Source organism: Anarrhichthys ocellatus, unplaced genomic scaffold (assembly GCF_004355925.1).
Source record: "Anarrhichthys ocellatus isolate YVR2014 unplaced genomic scaffold, GSC_Weel_1.0 scaffold6, whole genome shotgun sequence".
Taxonomy (NCBI): domain Eukaryota; kingdom Metazoa; phylum Chordata; class Actinopteri; order Perciformes; family Anarhichadidae; genus Anarrhichthys; species Anarrhichthys ocellatus.
Window position 1 is genome coordinate 2,178,604 of NW_022280036.1, and position 18,078 is coordinate 2,196,681.

Genomic DNA, 18,078 nt, shown 5'->3' on the forward strand with positions numbered 1-18,078 from the left:
AAAGTATCTGAAATGATCGTGTTTTACTTGAAATATTATCATGAGCTACGTTGTAGGACTGGCTGACACTGCCGTGCTTGGTTTGCTATCAACGTTACTCCCAATGAACACATATGCTGTACAGTCACAGAGTCCAGTGACGTTATTACTACTTAGATGCTATTCTTTCCTGTAGCTTTGGCCTTTAATAGAACTGTATGCATCAAATTAAGGACAAGTCTGGTGGTAGAATATACGTTTCATTTTTTGAACAACTCCCATGAAAAGACCAAAAACCAACAAAGAATGTGTCCTACTAATGTCCTGTAGTTCTCACAGACGCCGGACAGACTCACTACCACACCAAACGTGTATTGATGCACGGCTGGAAATAGTCCCCAACAAATACACCATTTACAGCTCGCTTGGGCAACAATTGCCAAAACCTATATTGCCAAACTGTTAGTAGAAATGTCAGCTTTTGAAAAAAATGATTTAATTATATATTCATGACAAAGTTATGTCTTTCAGTGAGATTGGGCTGGTGCCATAGACGGGGTAGGGAGGCTCACATTGTCAGGTGGACTAATGCGCCATTGGTTTGGGTCGTTTCATGGGATCGGTTGACGATAAAAATATATTGGAAGCCATTTATTTGCTAACCCACCACAAAGCACCACAGGGCAGGACGAACAGCTTAGACTTTATCTGTACCAACAAAGAAACCAAGGTGTGCAACCCAAAGGATTGCAAAAGAAAAGTGGGATCGCCTCGTCAATGAAACAGGAGGAGCACTGAAGTCACACTTTCATTTAGACGCGTCCCCAACTGCTTTAATTCGGACACTTGGTGTTGTAAATTTAAAATGCAGACAATAATTACCTGCTATGATGATGAGAATTCCCGGCCAGGTCTTTTAGATTGATATTTAATTTAGTTTTATCCACTACGCCCCCCACACACACGAAGGGGGGCATGGGTTATTGATATTCCATTTTATCTTCATTTGCTCCGCCTCGGTCTATGTGGATGACATACTGATGACTGCAGGATACATTAGATGAGGTTGAAAAGAACAACACTTATCTTGAATCTACGCTAAATTTTCTGTGAATTTCCAATCCCAGCGATTGTGTCCCCACATGTTTGACATGAATCAACATTAAGGGGATATCTTGAATGAGGTTCTCATCCATAGTCAGTGTATTATCTACAGTAGATGGTGGTCAACATGCCCCCAGAAACAGACAGGAGCAAAGCAATGTACTGCTGGGGCAAAACCTGTGTAAGACACCTAAAAATATCAAACATCAGTTGAAGTCTACGCTATATTTAGAAATATGTTCATGCTTTCCCTTGCAGACTGCAGACTCCTTTTGCCTCACAGAACATGAGTTGATGTACCGCTGCCTCGATCGATCAGTTTGTTTGCGTTATTGTGACTTTGGTGTTTTAAACCTCTGCGTTCTGTAAGGTATTATTAATTATTTTGTCAATGGAGTCCGCTGGCTTTGAAGGGAGCATAGATGGACAGAACGGCTTCACCTTCCCATCACAAAGGGCTGTCGGACAGCAAGGTAAAGCGGTGACAATATTCTAAATGTAGCATCGATTAAAGTGACAATATTTTTTGGGTGGAACTCTTTTTTTTTGGTGGCCAACCCCGAGAGATATTTTGGTTGTTCCTAGCATGCACCTGGGTGAATGGATCGTCAGCTTTGTGCCAGTGAATCTTTTCCTTTGCAGTCAAACAGGTGTTCTCTGAGTCATCTGAGATATTAGTTACATTTGTCTCCTTTCAAGAAAAAGCCACTTGCTCTCGTATAGCCGCATGAAAAATAACTCCCCCCCCCACCCACAGCGAGACCATCCATCACAGCTAACAGGAAGCCCGCATTGATTGAAGTGTCCGTTTCACCCTCATTACACTGTGCTGAGTTGAGTGTTTTCCATATCAGAGCTGCAGTAATTACATTACACTCCTGCTTCCAGTCCATCACACGAGAGCACACGGCAGGACTGGGTGTCAATAAACCTCAAAGAAACGTGTCGCCGTCTCAACTTTGTTTATTTTCACATCCGTGTCTTCATATTTCAGGCATGTTGGTTAGCTGGGACAGCAGTCATTCCATGTTTGTGTTTGACACTAGAAAGTTTGTATTTTAAAAACACTGACAGAAAAGAGCAAACGGTTGTTATAAAAAAACGTTATTATATACACAGCATGAATTGCATGGACTACAAAGAACAGACTTTACTCTTTAATGCCAACTCTTGAAATGAGCCTAGTGCCACAATCACGAGTGAGAACACATGCCTGCTTTTAAATATCTAGTACGCCAGCTTCCCTTTTGATCATTCCTAAGACCCAAGCCCTCTGTCGCCCGACAACCAATCAACTTTGCTCAACTTCCTCCTTTGAGAACTACACCCGTCTCCCCTCAAGACGCTCATTTCTATGATCCGACAAGTAAAATGACACTCACTCATACGAGAGAAACGCAAAGAATAATAATTAATAACATTTGCAGTTTTTTAACTTGGCATTAACGGAAACATGCATACAAAAATAAACTGATAAATATTAAAAACATATTCAAGCTGCGATACATGCCTTTAGGCATCGGTGAGTTTGCACATGTACCTCCTGAACTAGGCTACAGCCGCCGCCGATCAAATACATTAAATATTACAGTAGCAATAACAGAGCTGCCTTATGGTCAAAATATATGAATTAGACTGGAAAATATGTGATTTCTTTTTGTTTCCATTTCTGGTGAGGGGTCGTGTGGTTTTCGTGAGGTATGAACTTGTCCCTGTGTATTGAAAAATAAACTTGGGTTGGAGCTCGGACTTCAAGACATCTTGTGTCCTCTTTAATGTCAATGTATTTGACACAAACAGATTTTATTCGTTTTCTTCTTTTAAACATTCCTTTTAAAAAGGAATATGCCGCTGAGAAAACAGTTTCATAAATCCCCTCAACACCTGTTGAAGGTGTTTTGCGTTGGACAGCAGCCGCACGCCTTCGGCACCACAACATTCTGACATGTTTACGCCTCGATATCCATCGCAAACCACCTCGAGGTAAAGAAACGTAATAAAGTTCTTTAGTGAGCAGCAGCTCACTGTGAGATTGCAGTGTTGTCAGTATTAATATAAGGGGGGGGGGGGGGGGGGGGGGGGCTCTCACTCTGCTGTTTGTGCTTCTGCTTGCTGCTGCTGCTCCTTGTTGAGGATGATGCTGATTATGTCCCCCTCGTGCTCCTTCATGTGCTCCATCAGCCGCTCTTTGCTGGTGGACTCGAAGCCGCAGATGCAGCAGCAGAACAGGAGCACGCAGTATTCTAGGCCGGGGCCCGGAGAGGGGCGCTGAGGCTGAGCGGGGTCCTTCCCCTGTGAGGGGTCCGTAAACACGCCCGCCGAGCTGTCCACGGCCACGCTGGGGGCCGTCGCCGTCGTCGTCGTCATGGGTGCTGGCAGCGGCTCCACTGGGCCCTGTGCTCTGTCCTTTGAGGGCGGAGCCACCGCGGGGCGCTCTGCCGACGACTCCAGCACCGCCGACAACTTCTGAGGAGCTCTGAGAGAAAAATGACGCAACAAGAACACAACAAGAGAGAGCAAGATTCAAATCTTCGGGTAGTGCTGGCACATTGAAAATGTCAAATTGCCTCGGTACTATTTTATCTGTTGGATGTAGAAAGTTACTTGCTGCACATAATGGACGCAGTGTGTATTTGTGAGACAGCTGCATCACGCTTTATCTTTCAAAACACAAACTAATGAGCAGAGTGAGGAAGGAACTCCTGTTGAAGTACAACCTTTGCAAGTAGCTGAATGTCTTCAGTTATAACAAAGACAGTTAATAGAAGGAAAGACATTTGCACATTCTGGTGCTGGTGCCTGGCAGCTAAGTACATTAATGTAACTGCATGGGTTGACCAGGTTAGAGGCTTCTCTGTACAATTCATGAGCAATAGTTCTCAGAATATCTTTTATATCCAAGCAATGTTGGTTATGTAACAGAAATCAAATCCCGAATCAAATCAATATTGAATCGGATATCTAATCGGCACCTTGTGGATTGATTCAGGAAGTCAGTGGCGATACCCAGCCCTACGGAATTCATTTTTAGCTAAATATGGTAAAAAACAAACAATGAAAACTCTACTTGAAGCTAACTTTAGGACTTTTTCAGAGCCTGCTAGTGCCAGTGTTGAAGAAATCCAACGATTAGTATTCATTAAAAGGGCACACAAATGAAGTTCAATATTTAATGACCTGTACAACTGACATAACATATTTTATTTAAAGCTGCACGAGGCAACTTTGTACACTGCGGGCTACAAATGGTGGCATTTACAGTTCGGGCTTTCACTGTAAGAATCATTACAACATTAAGTGTGCATATTGTAGCTTTAGCTGTAATCAGGCTCTGAAGCCCTTGTAATATGAAAGTGCTTCTTACTAAGTGTTTTCCAGGACCTACAGTGTGCTGCCAGTGGATATATACACTGTGGATATTTGCAAATACAGAAATGAAACCTGAAAGAACTGCACGTGGCTTCATGTATTTACCGGCTGCTCTGGGAGATGGCCTCGTTAATGGCTTTGTTAACTTGCTCGTAGTTGTAATTCTGGTCTCCGGCGTGCTTCCACATGTGGGACTTGAGGGACGGGGGATGACTGCACACATAGCCACACAGAGAGCACCTGGAAGAAGAAGAACAACAGAGAGAAGATGCGAGTTAACGTTCGCCGTACTCTTCTTCTACTTTATATTGAGAGGAAGCGTCCCGACTCAAAACTCGCAGGGTACACTGGGCTTGAGAGAGTGGAGCAAGGAGACAGGATTTAAGGTTTCAGAGATGGAGATAAAATGTTCCTAATAGTTTAGCTTAGCCTTCTGCTAACCTCCTCAGCCGTCACATAGCAGGCTGAACTGACTAATCGAGAGAAATGTTGCTAATAGTCTTAACAAGTTGAGAGAGAATTAATTTGAAAGACATTTTCTGCATCCGGTGTTGCATGAAAGCGTGGTGGGATTAGCCAGCTAATTAGCAGACGACTGGCTACTGAGCTAGCTTGCAAACTCCACCACGCTTTCACGCAACACTGACAGTAAATGATCTGAAATAGGTTGTCACTTATGTGCTTTCTTACACTGTGACAACTGTGTGTGGATGAAGCATTGAGTTGTTAAACTTGACTCTTTTAGCTAGCTACCTTGCTACTTCCACGCTACGCTGGCTACAGAAAATGAGCAGCAGCTTTGGGAGGAGAGCAGACAGGAGCTCTGGAGACAAGTGAGCTAACTAGCCAGCTCTGGAAGTGGACAAGCTAGCGAGCTAACTAGCCACCTGTCCTCTCCTGAACTCCCGTCTGCTCTCCTCCGACGTGGTCAGCCAGGCTCACACAGTAGCGCTGGTTAATGTTAACTTTCGCATGTAAAACTTGCTGTCCTGGAGAGCGAGTGACTGTACATATTGAGAAAAAAAGAAACTTGTATTTTCTACGGCAACTATGAAATAAAACAAGCCGATGAAACTTGCTAGCAAGCGTCAACGTGTTCAGAGAAATATTCTGCCTCCACCTACAGATGGACCAAGAGAAAAGGGCGTTTATACGTTTACTCTGTAAGAACAGTGTCAATATAGAATGGACCAGAACTAAAAAGGTTACAACGCATCACTGTTTCTTTGGTTTCGACCAAATGAACCAAGCTACAGCTCAAGTTCCCCGAGTATATAGTAATAGTGCAGTACTGAGTAAAGAAGGGCATTGTCTGCATGGAAACCTGGGCATTCCAGGCTTGAAGGTACTGACGACAGTATAATACGGAACAAGCATTTACTGAAGTGGAGATCAGCTGTCAGTGCCTTGCTCCAGGTTGAGGATATTTAACCCCCCATTCACTTTCTCCACCCTCCAACCACCAACTTTGCCCATTTCTAAACTTTCCAGGCTGTTGGCACCATGAGACACAAATGTGGCCTCACACCAGCTTCTTCTGGCCAGGTACAGCTCCTCATTCTCCCCTCAGAGGTCCAGCAGTCTTTCTTATCACTTCTCTGTGTGAGGTTCTCTCACCTGTACTGCTCCAGCAGCTGCACGGCCTGATGCTCCTGAGGGTGCCTCCTCATGTGGCTCTTTAAACTGTTCATGTTGGTGGTGGCAAAATCACAGCTACAGCACCTGGCAGATGGGGGGGGGGGGGGGAAGGAATGGCAAGAGATGAGAGAAACACTTTTGAGGTCATCGTTTTGCTTGTTTACTCTTGTAGCCTGAAGGGAGATAGAGGATTTAAAGCAAAACGGAGAGGAAATTGGCACTTTAGGAAAAAGACGAAATCACAACATTTTCTACTTTGTTGCGCTACGGATGGAAGACGGAACTGGCTTTTTAGCTGCTTAGAGGCAAATACTGCACGAGGACAGCAGACCGAGGCAACACTCAACTCGCAACTTGCTGCATTAAAATTAAGTCAAACAAAACTAAGTGTTGCACTTCATCATGTGAGGTTTACTGGGTCCTGAGTATTGAAAAGATGGATTTGACGAACCAAGAAGACTTTACAGTGTATTACTTAGCTATTGCCGACACACTGCGTTTCTTGACAATAACCCATTCAAATAATAATATACAGAACATAAAGATAGTTCGGGCCACTAATGTAGCCTAAAATATACCACGATATGGTCAACAACATTAGACATGTCCCGTCTTTAAGCGCAGAACACAAATGGCTCGTAAAGACATCAGCTCAACTTTTTAGTGGTCAGCTGAATGAGGGGAACCCAACTATTCAGAAACCTACCTCGGGCTGAGCAATATATAAATATATATTACATCAATATTGTGATATAAGACAAGATATTGTCTTAGATTTTGGAAATTGTAATATGGTCACGGCTGTTCCATTAGTTTCCTTTACCCACATAGTCCTTATTTCCACATTAATGATGATTATTCAAAAATATTTGATGAAAGCACTACTCTACCAAATGGTAGAAATGTCAACATTGAGGTATTTGGTGGAAAACATTGTGATACTTTCTTGATACTGCCCAGCCTTAAATCTGCCCACAGCTAAATGTTGAGAGTAGGTGCCAAGTGTTGATGGAGATAAAACTGGGATTGCAACTAGAATATAAAAAGGTTCAGTGCCCTCCAGAATTGTTGCCTCCTTTAGTGTGAATGTGAGCAACACAGGATGCTGTTTATCCTCTCAGTCTTTCACTCGAGACAACATTCTCCAAAGTCTCGCCTTTTCATTGAAGTAAGATTATTGAAAGAAAAAATGTTTGGCATAAACACATTTTTTCTCCAAAACACGTGTGCCACAGAAATGATTACAATCTCACTAAAGTATATTTCCAGACACATTGGACATTTTTAAGATCCCCTCTTGGATTAGGAGCTCTTAGAGAGTCAACCATGAAGAACTGTCTCACTGGGGGTAAAACATGAGGTCACACGGGCCAAGTTCCCTTTGTCGTTCATCACCGTGTGATAGAACCCGAGAACGCAGTGACGTAAGGTTGTTCAGCTGCACAAATTGAGGGGATAAAAAAAAAAACACCCATTTCCACAGTGTGAGCAATAATTAAGAAGTTTAAAGTGACAGGAGATATTAAAGAATCCGTGGACTGTGAGGAGGTTGTTTTTCTTCCAAAGGCCCCGGGGTCTCATTTAGAGCCGCTGCGTACGCACAGAACGGGGTCTTTACAGGTAGAATGATGCCTCTTGCTCTCATAGATCCTCTTTATCATAAACAGTCCAACCAGCAGTGTTATTTGTGCTGGTACTAGTGAGCTATAACTATAAAATATTAAAACCAACTCAAACCTCAAATCAAATTTTGCTTATTATTTCATCAGCGCTGTCTGCAGAGGAGAGACCGAACTACCGACCCTCGTGGTCATCTGATGAAATTATCATCATTTGTAAGAGAACGTCAAATAACATTAAAGAAATGCACAACAGAGCAATCTTAGCTTTCATTAAGCGTTAGTGAGTAAAATCGTTGCAGTGAACGCAACTTTATTCATTCATTTATGGTTATTTCCATAGTGACAGACAAACTGTACACAGCTATCTGATGAGAGTACCAGAGCCCGCTGGAGCAGAGGAGTAACCATGGTGATGTGACACACATTCTCCAGTCACCTGACCTGGCAAATCATCACCACCTAATTAGCCAAGTGTGGCAATAAAGCCAGGGACAGCTCTCGTACGATCGCTGCATATCCTCATTAGCAGTCCTGATCATAATGCCACAAGAGAACACAAGTATAGAAATAAATTGTGTTCACCTTTCTATGTTTTAAATGACATCCTAAGGTGACACTCGTGATTCGTTATGTTGCATAGAAGAAGATACTCAGACTGCGTAAATGGAAGAATTAAGAGTGAACGAGAAGTAGTCTCTGTGATTCACCGCAAAGAGCCGCTGATCAGCGGCTCAGTTCTGTGCATCAACATTCATAAGCTGCTTTGCTTTGACCATTTATGGTTGAATGTGGACATGTAGAGGATACATGGGGTTATGGACTCCATCGAATACCGGCCAATATTAAATGAAAACCCAACCTGACTCAGAGCCCAAAGGGAGGCTGCACAACATATTCAAATAAAGCGGTTGTTTCGTGATGAGAATTGAATGATTCTTTCAACTGTGTTACTTCGAATGTAAAGTTAGGTTTTTGTGAACATTTTGAATGAAACATCGTGGTTGATGAACCATAAAGACTTCTCAATGAAAAGTGCTCTTTTTGTTCCCCACATCTAAATGCATAACTACGACGGGCATTTCTGCACTCTTTGCCAATCACATTATGGTTAGATATGAGCATCAGTCCGGTTCGTCCTATTGTTATGCTGTGGAAATGTGAGACGCCGACAGAGACGATCAGCATCACCATAAAATGTTGCAAATTGGGCCCTTAGACTCTAATTGCAGTAATTGCACAGTGTGATATACCGGCACACGGCGGGCGCACGTGTTCACAATGATCTAAGGAGCAGCAGCACCGCTTGAAACTGGAAACACGGCAGCACATTTTTGGTGAGACCGTCACACACCAGAGAGGCCGTGTTGGCTCTGTGCTGTATCCGAAATAAAAAGGGCGACTATGGAGGGGGAAGTGCTAACTTTCAGCTTTAATTTGAGGCTGTTTAAATATAGATTGGGCTAAGAACATCCGCCCTGTCAAAACAAGAGAATCTGTCCGCCAACACCTACACACCAGGCTGACTGTCTGACAGATTGGACATTTCCAGTCAGATGTAACTATCTTCTGCATTACAGTTTCAATAAACTCCAAAGTATAGCTGATGTCAAACACTTAAAGCACAAGGACACAAGTATGTGGACACAATAGCAACAGCGCTAGCACAATGAACTATGTGTCCTTCAGCCATAAGACCTTATTCAGCCATTTACAGCTGCTTTCTTTATTGCCTAAGTTTGAATGTTCGCTTGTTTTCACCTGTTTTATAGCTGGATATTTCAAAACTCTTCTTTGGCTCTCATACCATTAGCTTACAGGACGGTTCACCCCTCTGGTTAGAAACAGCAATTAGATGCCATCTGACCTTATCAAAGCAGAGAGAAATCTTGTTTTTTGTGTGTGTGTGTGTGTGTGTGTGTGCACATTTGACCTTAGAGCACAGGTGACACTGTTACGGTAGCTGACAGAAACACACGTATATGTTCTCACCTCAGGCAGCTCTGTGTTGACACAAACACAAAGTGTGTGTGTGTGTGTGTGTGTGTGTGTGTGTGTGTGTGTGTGTGTGGGACTGTGGCTACACAGTGAAGATGACCGTACTGGTCTGAGCACCACCGGGCATGTACTGCCATCTAGTGGTCCTTTCTAAAAGACTCTGCATTGAAGCATCTTTGTCTGGCAGCTACTTGGTTCGCTCCCTCTGTATGAAACGCTGTCTGAAACCTGAAAACGCAACATTCACCGACCACTACTACAGGGCACACATGGGAAGCAATCAAACTGGACTCGAAAACATTGAGTGTTTTACTTCTAACATGTAGGAATAAAGGACAGCAGATCTGTGGAATTGTTGTGAATCTAGCGTCCCGTTAAGGCAACATACTGTGTGCTAAATAATTAACACAGAAGTCCGTAAAGTTAACATCCAATTTGCAACGGATGTGAAAGATGCAATCAGTCCCCCCAAAAAATGCAATCAGTCTCCAGATTGGTGTCTGCTTCATTATAATGTCATTAAAGCTGAATGTCATTTGTAATTTCTGCAACTATCATTAACATATTCTATAACTATGAAACACAATATAACTGCAATAACAAATTATGTTCACTGTAGAAAAACGAAACCCAAAACTTTTTAAAAGGGTAAGTACGGTAATAAAGTATTAAATCAACAGCACACGCAGCACCAGTTTAAGTATATTATTAAATACAATAAATGGTATTTGCAAAGTGCCTTGTGTGACATTTATGGGGACTATTTTTAAATCATGTTCATTTTGATTATAATAAAAATCATAAAAGATAATTCTAACACAAATACATTTCATAATGAATAATGATGTTCTAGAGCTGCTTTACACTCAATGAAAAGCAGAAGATCCACAAACTAAAACTCTTTTTTTAACGCCACTGGAACTGAATTCAGGCTCATCAGTCAAACAAGCAAGTGTTGAAACGGCCCCAAAGTTAACATGGGCAGTTTTCACACACTTACTCAATTAGTGAAGCATGTGCTCTTCATAAATGATTTAATATTTACATGCTTTACTTCTTTGGCACAGAATGTGATTAGAAGCAGCTGTGCACAGATGACTCAACTTCTGGGTTGATTTTTCAGTAAAAGGGCAACGCACACAACACTCATTATCTTGCTCGTAAAAAATTGAATTAATTGTCACCAAAGGTTGTAAATGACTTCTATATCGTAATGTTATCTATTTTTTTCAACTACATTTTATCATCTTATCATTTATTTCCTGGTTCAGACTCAATGTTTTAAGCCAGTTTGGTTCTGATTGGTCGGGGGTAAAAACAGCTCCAACAAGAGTTGCCTTGAGGTCCGGTCACAACTGGTTTGATTTTGTACCAACTGGCTGAAACTGCATTTCGTCATTATGACACATTCTGGTAAACTAAAAAGAAGCCGACATCAACAACCTGTGCTGATGGGAGCGGATCTGACTGTATTCTCTCAGGCTTCACGACACGCCCACTTTACTACACGACACAATATGATAGAGAAGAAAATCTTTAAGTTCCAGAAAGAAATCTGTAACTTAAAGATTTTGTTATTGAAACAAATACAAACTTCTAATGGACCCAAATCCTACACCGGTAGCTTCTAGTTTTTCGAAGAAAACACTGAGAAAAATAATTATATAATAAGAAAAAGTCAGTCACAAGAACCTGTGGACCTGTGTTCAGTGAATCAGTGAGTGGTACGAGTACTTGTATTTAGGTGATAGTGTTTGTTTCTTTCTACAACTCACCGGTAAGGCTTGTCGGAGTTATGAATCCGACGGTGGTTCCTGACCCCAACATACGTGGAGCTGGTGTAGTCGCACACGTCGCACTTATACACCTTCTGCAAACCACAATCTGTAACAGAGCATAAACAATCTTCTGAAAACACTGACAGAAATCATATGGCACTATGTGGCCCGGAGTCATTGTCATATCTTGTAACAATCCATCTTTCCATCCTAACACATAAAGAGGTCCTAAAAACACGCCTTACCTTCATCCGTTACCCGCTCGGCTTCCTCCACCATGGCCACGGTTTCAGTAACTGGTGTGAGGGCTGCCGTGTCCCCGCTGAAGCTGTGCTGCTCCCTTTCATGGTTTCTTAACTGACTCTAAGAAAAGAAAACACACACACACACACACACACACACACTATAAGAATGACAATACATGCAGTTGACATTTAAACACGGACTGGTTGGATAACGATTGTCAGTCAAACTGTATTTCACACTGTGATGGTTAACGTTAAACTGTGTAATTAATCCCCGAACAATGAAGGGGGGGGGGGGGGAAGATCCGTACGGCTCACAGATCGACAGTGGTCTGTTACACCACTAGTCTTTAGACATTATTCAGCCCATTCCACTGAGCACCAATCAATCGTATTTCAACTAGCAACTAGACTCTGTTGTTCACTTTTTATGTGGTCTGGTAAGGTACCTAGAATTCCTCGGCAGCCTTAAAGTAAAGATAGGGGTGACTTAGTCTCCACCATGTGTAAACTGCAGGATCCGGCTGTCTATTTAAATATGTGGGCTGTCTGCCGTGGTTGTCCTCCTGACAGTAGCCTGGAAGAGATGCCCCTCATGGCTACACATCGAGCACCTTTCCTGCAAGCCTTCACATCTCTCAGCACAAAGGCTAAAAAAAGACGTACACGGGAATAACACAATTATCCAGAACTCCTTAAAAGTTCGGTCTCAGGTGATGCAGCTGTTAAAATATACCTAGACCTCCCTTCATGCTCCAATCATGCATCCGGGTCTGGAGGACCTGCTCTTCACAACTTGGAGGGAGAAGGGAGTCATCTTTGTGGGACATTTCTACATAAATGATCATCTCGTCTATTTCTAGAAACTCCAGCTTCCCAATTTATCTTTCCTCCATTTTCTACAACTGCGACACTATTCTGAGGACTCATGTCTCACTGCCCGAGCAGAAACCTCACCATGCTGCTTCTGGTAGTCTCTTGACTATTAAACCATATCCTAAAAAGGTGGTGCGTCATATTTTTTACAACATCTTTCAGCATTTAAATAGCACATCATCAAACGTCGTCGATACAACTACAAGTTGAGCATGGATTGCCCTTCTCTCCCACTAGCTTACAGAAGAAAACTAATGCTGCAAATGTAGAAACATTTGATATGTGGCTGAAGTAATCAGGAAGTGTAGTATGTCTAGAGAAAATAAGATGCACTATGTCAAACAGAGAGGGACTCTTTCACAAGATCTGGCAACCTGTTTCTTTTCCTCTTTTGTGTTTTTTTATTTTCTATAGCCGTCATTTCCAGTATGTGTCGTTTGTGTTTTGCTGTATTTCTATATCGCTCGATCAATACATTTTTTTTTAAAAAAGACTAAAAAGACGATAGGACTAAGGATTATTTTCTTAATTCATTGCTTTGTCCATAAAAATAAAATGCTCAGAATAATATTTTTTGAAACCAGGGTAACACATTTAAACGGCCCAAAGCTCATTATTCAGTTTACTGTCAAAGATGAAGCAGCACATTCTCACATTTGAGAAGCTGGAACCAGAGAATGTTTGCCATTTGAACTCAGAAAATAACTTTCTGTAAAATGTGTTTTTAGAAAAAGATAATGAGGACGTGCACAAAAGAAAGGACAATTGTTTGAAACTGTGACACAGTGGTACGAGTGAGCCTGAGGAAACAAAAGTGGTGGACTGCCAGTGTTATATTTACTGGAAAATAGATAAACAGTGTCCCTCTGAAAAAGTATTATACGTATTATAATATACAGATTAATGGATCACATATAAAATAACAAGACTAAACGCTGCATTGCCGTGTCCTCACCTTGTAGTGGAAGGCGTCTGGACACTGCTTGCACTGGTACATCCTGGTCTTACAGTGGTGGATCATGTGGCTCTCCAGGTCCTTGCTGTCCGAGGCGATGTGCTCACAGATGGGACACTGGTACGGCTGCCTCTGCCTGTGCACCCGCAGGTGCTGTTTGATGTAGCCCTTATTGCCGCTGCTGTAGCGGCACAAGCGGCACCGGTACGGCCGCTCGCTACCGGGGATGTAGTCCACCAGGCCGCCGTCGGCAGAAGCAACCAACCCGTCCATTCCCGGGATGCCACACATGTAGCCCCCGGCTCCGTTCCCCGTGACCACTGCTCCGTTTTGAAACTGGGCGTTGTCCTGAAGCTCTTTTAAGATGTCCTCATCCGAGGCGTTCTGGTCCGAGCGCTCTCGAAGCCTCTCGATGACGGTGAGCAGCGACAGGCTGATGCCGGCTTTAGTGGCGGGGCCCTCCTCGTCCCCCTCCTCAAGGCACAGGGACCCCAAATCTTCCTCTCTGCCCCCTCCGTGAAGCTCCAAGTCCAGCAGAGCTGCTGTTGTCTCTGCGTCGGAAGCCCTCTGCCCAGCCTCTACGAGCTTCTGGCCGGAGTTGGGGCTCTGTGCCTGGGCTGTGATGGTCTTCAGACTTACCTTGGTGGGGAGGTCGGGGGTCCTCATGGGCATAGCGACGAGGACCTCAGCTGCCAGAGAGTGCAGGCGGAGGGACTCAGAATGTGTCCTCTTGCGACTGGCCGGGGGAATGTTCTCATCCCGTGGAGAGTCACTACCCACAGAGGGTTTAACGTCAGCTCCTAATGGCTGTCCGGCGGTGGCAGCGGGGACCGCCTCACCCTCTGCAGCTCCCGCATGGCCCCGCTCTTCCTCCCCTGCACCCGCTAAGTTCTTGTCCCTGTCCACGTCCGGGCTGAGAAGAAGCGGGTTCGTCGCCATGACCGAATCCTCGGCCGAGGGGAGGCGTTCTACGATCACGTTGATGTGGCCGGCGCTGTTGGGACCGCTGTTGATGATCTTCTGAGCTGATGACAGTAAGCTGTCTGTCACAGAGGTGCCGTCATGATGATGACTGCTGATCTCCACCTCGGACTCCGCCTCTGTCGTAACCTGCACCTCCACCACGGGCTCCTCTGAGGTCATGTGTTTGATGGGGTACACCCTCTCCTCCTCTGTCTTCAGGCTTACGTCGCGATCAGAAACCGGATGATTCAGCGCATCCCATTTGCTCTCGACGGCCATCGGCACGCGGAGCTGGAAGGCGGCGGGCAGCTTTTGCAGGCTTTTGTCTTGAAGGCCCGGGGAGAGAACGACTATTTCCTCCCTGGTCGCCGCGTTGGCTGTGGCCGGGGCCTCTCTGCTCGCGACGGCCCCGTCTTCGTCCTCGAAGATGGGGTAGGAGCAGTCGACCAGGCCGGCGTGCTTCCAGGCGTGGGTCTTGAGCATCCGCTGCTGGCTGCACACATAGCTGCAGATCAGACAGCGGTACAAGCCGTACTCCTCGTAGCTGTACCACTTCTTCTTCTGCGGCAGCTCCCTGGAACCGTCCAGCGAGCTTCTGATCGCCTCGGTTGCCACGCCGCTGCCGTCCTGCTTCCTCAGAACCTCGTCCTTAGCGGTGTCGATGTGCAGTCTGACGTGGGCCTCCAGCTGGCCCTGGTCCCTGGAGGTAAAGCGACACTCTGAGCACATGAGGATGAGGTCGCTGTGCTGCTCGTTGTGCTGCTTCAGGTGCTCTTTCAGCAGCGGCAGTGTTTGGGAGAGATAGGGACACAGGCTGCACTGATAGCACGTCACCGTCCGCTTGTGGTCGCCGCTGTCGGGGTCGCTGGCTGCCTCCGTTGCCGCGGTGGCGATGCTGTTGTTGTTGCCGTCACCAGGCACAGGCGGAGAAAGAGTTGCACCACCGTCCAATCGCACCTCCTCCTCTACGCTCTCCTGCTCCTTCTTAATTTTCTTAAAGGGGGATCCTCCTCTGCTCCCCCTCCTCCCCCCCTCCTCCTCCTCCTCCTCCTCCTCACCTCTTCCTCCTCCCTCCGCAGAGGCGGCTCTCTTCTGTCCCGCCAAGGTGCAGCGGCGCTGGGGCCGCTTCTCCACGATTTTGCTGAGCTTCTCGATCACCTGGATGAGCGAGTCTGCGGCCTGTTTCTGCTGAAAACTGTGGGAGGCGTCCCCCTTGACGTCTTGCCGGGTTCGGCTTTGAGAGAGGGATCCCAGTGCTGACGCAGCGGAGGAGGAAGAGGAGGCGGTGGAGGAGTGGGGGATGAGTACAGCTACATTGCTGACCTCCTCCATGACCTGGCAGACAGCAGGGAAGAATGGAAAAACTGGTTGGTGCCATGTGGTACATTAGATTTAAACAGTTGTGGTCCCTTATTAATAATATAGATATACATACAAGATATACATAAATACAATATCGCAATGTTCCTCCAACATTTTATGTTAGGCGGACACTTAAACTCACACAAACAATATTATTATTTTTTTAATGTAGGATAACATATTGCCAATAACATATTATTGTCAATACAGATTATCCGACTACAGTTTTCATATATTATTTGTTTCTGCACTTATTCGTTCCGCCTTTGAAACACTAGAAAACAGTGACTTGCTTGTTTTGTGAAGTCCAAACTCAAAGTTACTCAACTTACATACAAGAGTCTTCACATTCGAGGAGCTGGAATTTGTGGGTGTTTGATAAATATTATGATCATCAAAACAGCTGTCAATATTTTTTTCTCCACTTCTGCATTAACTGAATGTTCCCGGTCCAACGACAGAAAATGAGGACCTCGAGGATCATTCATCTGCGGATCTTGCTGTTGTTGGGGGAAAAAAATACTAATTTTTATAGTCATGTAAGACAACTATCAACATCTGTTTGAGCTTGCTGTCACTTCTGCACCGCAGTGTTTACTGAGGGGATTGATCGTCTGTGTGATAGATTAACTCATTCATGATTAGCCCCGTTAAGCAACTTCACCATGTGCATCTGTTTACAAACTAAGCTGGAGGGAAATGGTCACAACTCCTGTGGCTGAATTTCTTCCTTTTTTTTTTTTTATCTCTGCATATCCAAAACTTTCCTCTCTCTGACCACAAATCGCCTTCCTCTTTCTCCTGCTTCCGCTTCTGTGCATGACTACATCAAAACAGTAGGGGAGACATATTTGGAGGAGAGCTACCACATGTGCAAGGATTATTGGCTGTCATCCAGCTTGATTTCTGGATGCTGTGGAGTGGAGCTACAGGGAAACTGGCCTGGTGTTATTAACACTGGAAGCGAGGATAAACTTCAGCCAGCAATAATGGCCTTCTTCTATTAGAAATGTCGTAACCGAGCAAATGGAAATCTGCCAAATAGGCCACCTATGGTCAGATCACTTCACTGGCACAGATAAAGAAGCTCGGCCTGTGGTCAGCGTGGCCTCTCTTTAGACCGCCGTGTGCTTTAACCAGTCTCAGACGAGCACCTGTTATGCCAGGGTCTAAAAATATTTCATCCACTTTCACTCCCCTGTAGAATGAAGTTGAACACAGCAAACGTCAGACAGCCACTTGTCCAAATGCACTAGCTAACGTTAGCTAACGTGCTGCAGCTGCTACGACAAGAGACGTTCACAGGACGGGGAAAAAAACAACATTTGAGTAAGAGGCAGCACTGTTAGCTTCACTGTTAGCTTCACAGCTTGCTGCCTGATATTCAAACACACACATACATACACATGCACATACACATACACACGAGTCCCACACAGTGCTAGCAGTTATCTACACATGTATGTGCAAGGACATTTTAATTATCATTTCGGTTAATGTGTGAAGGAGGAGCGCGTGGCTGCAATTTGAATGAAGACGTACTCACTGACACGGAAAGGCTCGACGCTCTTTGTCCTCAACACATAAAACCGGCTTCGTTTTATTCGTTAGCCATAAAAAAGTGGCCTCTCTGTCTCTCTCTCTCTCTCTCCCACATTGCAAAATGGCGAGGATGGAATATCAGTCACGTGACTTGGATTTCGGGTCAGGTGACCGACGTGGACCGATGATTGACGGTTTGCCTGATGCTGCCTTCAGGTGCTGCTCGTAAAAACATCGCGTCTCATTTTTGACCGGCGTGTTATCGATTTTAGGGGTTTAAATTACATTTTATAAATGCATTGACCAATATCACCATCGCAAACAAAAATTAAAAGGAGCAATGATGTACAAAGCATTTGTGCTCTAAATTATTTACACAATTTCAAACATTCGGACTATAGTTGTCTTTGTTCAGCTACATAGGGTAGCCTATATTTATTTTCAAAAGTAATGTGGATTTTAATGGTTTTAGTAAAAGTGTCTCATATAAGGACAGTCTGTAGATTTGTTCTCTACTAGAACTGTAGATTTTAATATTTTTATTTTCATATTTCATAAGGGCAAACCCTAAACATGTCTAGGCTTTAGACAAGTTTAATGATTAAAATAAGCTAATTATTAAAAAAAAGCCTAATTGATAAATATCTCTG

At 44.3% G+C, this 18,078-nt stretch overlaps 1 protein-coding gene across 2 annotated transcripts; it reads right to left on the minus strand.

The window, feature by feature from the left end:
* Positions 1-3,166: 3,166 nt before the first annotated feature.
* Positions 3,167-17,533, minus strand: znf507 (zinc finger protein 507). 2 transcript variants are annotated; one of them, XM_031846713.1, is made up of 7 exons: positions 17,433-17,533; positions 13,562-15,859; positions 11,731-11,848; positions 11,483-11,591; positions 6,070-6,174; positions 4,558-4,692; positions 3,167-3,559 (listed from the first exon to the last, which is right to left on the minus strand). In XM_031846713.1, the coding sequence occupies exons 2-7, from the start codon at positions 15,854-15,856 to the stop codon at positions 3,169-3,171; spliced, it is 3,153 nt and encodes a 1,050-aa protein (XP_031702573.1). In that variant the 5' UTR covers positions 15,857-15,859; positions 17,433-17,533; the 3' UTR covers positions 3,167-3,168. The 2 variants fall into 2 exon arrangements, with proteins under 2 accessions (XP_031702573.1, XP_031702574.1); XM_031846714.1 differs by having other exon boundaries at positions 17,429-17,533.
* Between the last annotated feature and the right edge of the window lie 545 nt (positions 17,534-18,078).

What these genes read in the sequence shown, in the direction of transcription:
- znf507 (XM_031846713.1), bottom strand. Translation starts at nt 15,856, where the DNA reads ATGGAGGAGGTCAGCAATGTAGCTGTACTCATCCCCCACTCCTCCACC. An exon ending in CAGACGCCTTCCACTACAAG is followed by an intron (nt 11,849 to 13,561) that starts GTGAGGACACGG and finishes TTCTTTTCTTAG; the next exon opens with AGTCAGTTAAGAAACCATGA. An exon ending in AACTCCGACAAGCCTTACCG is followed by an intron (nt 6,175 to 11,482) that starts GTGAGTTGTAGA and finishes CCCATCTGCCAG; the next exon opens with GTGCTGTAGCTGTGATTTTG.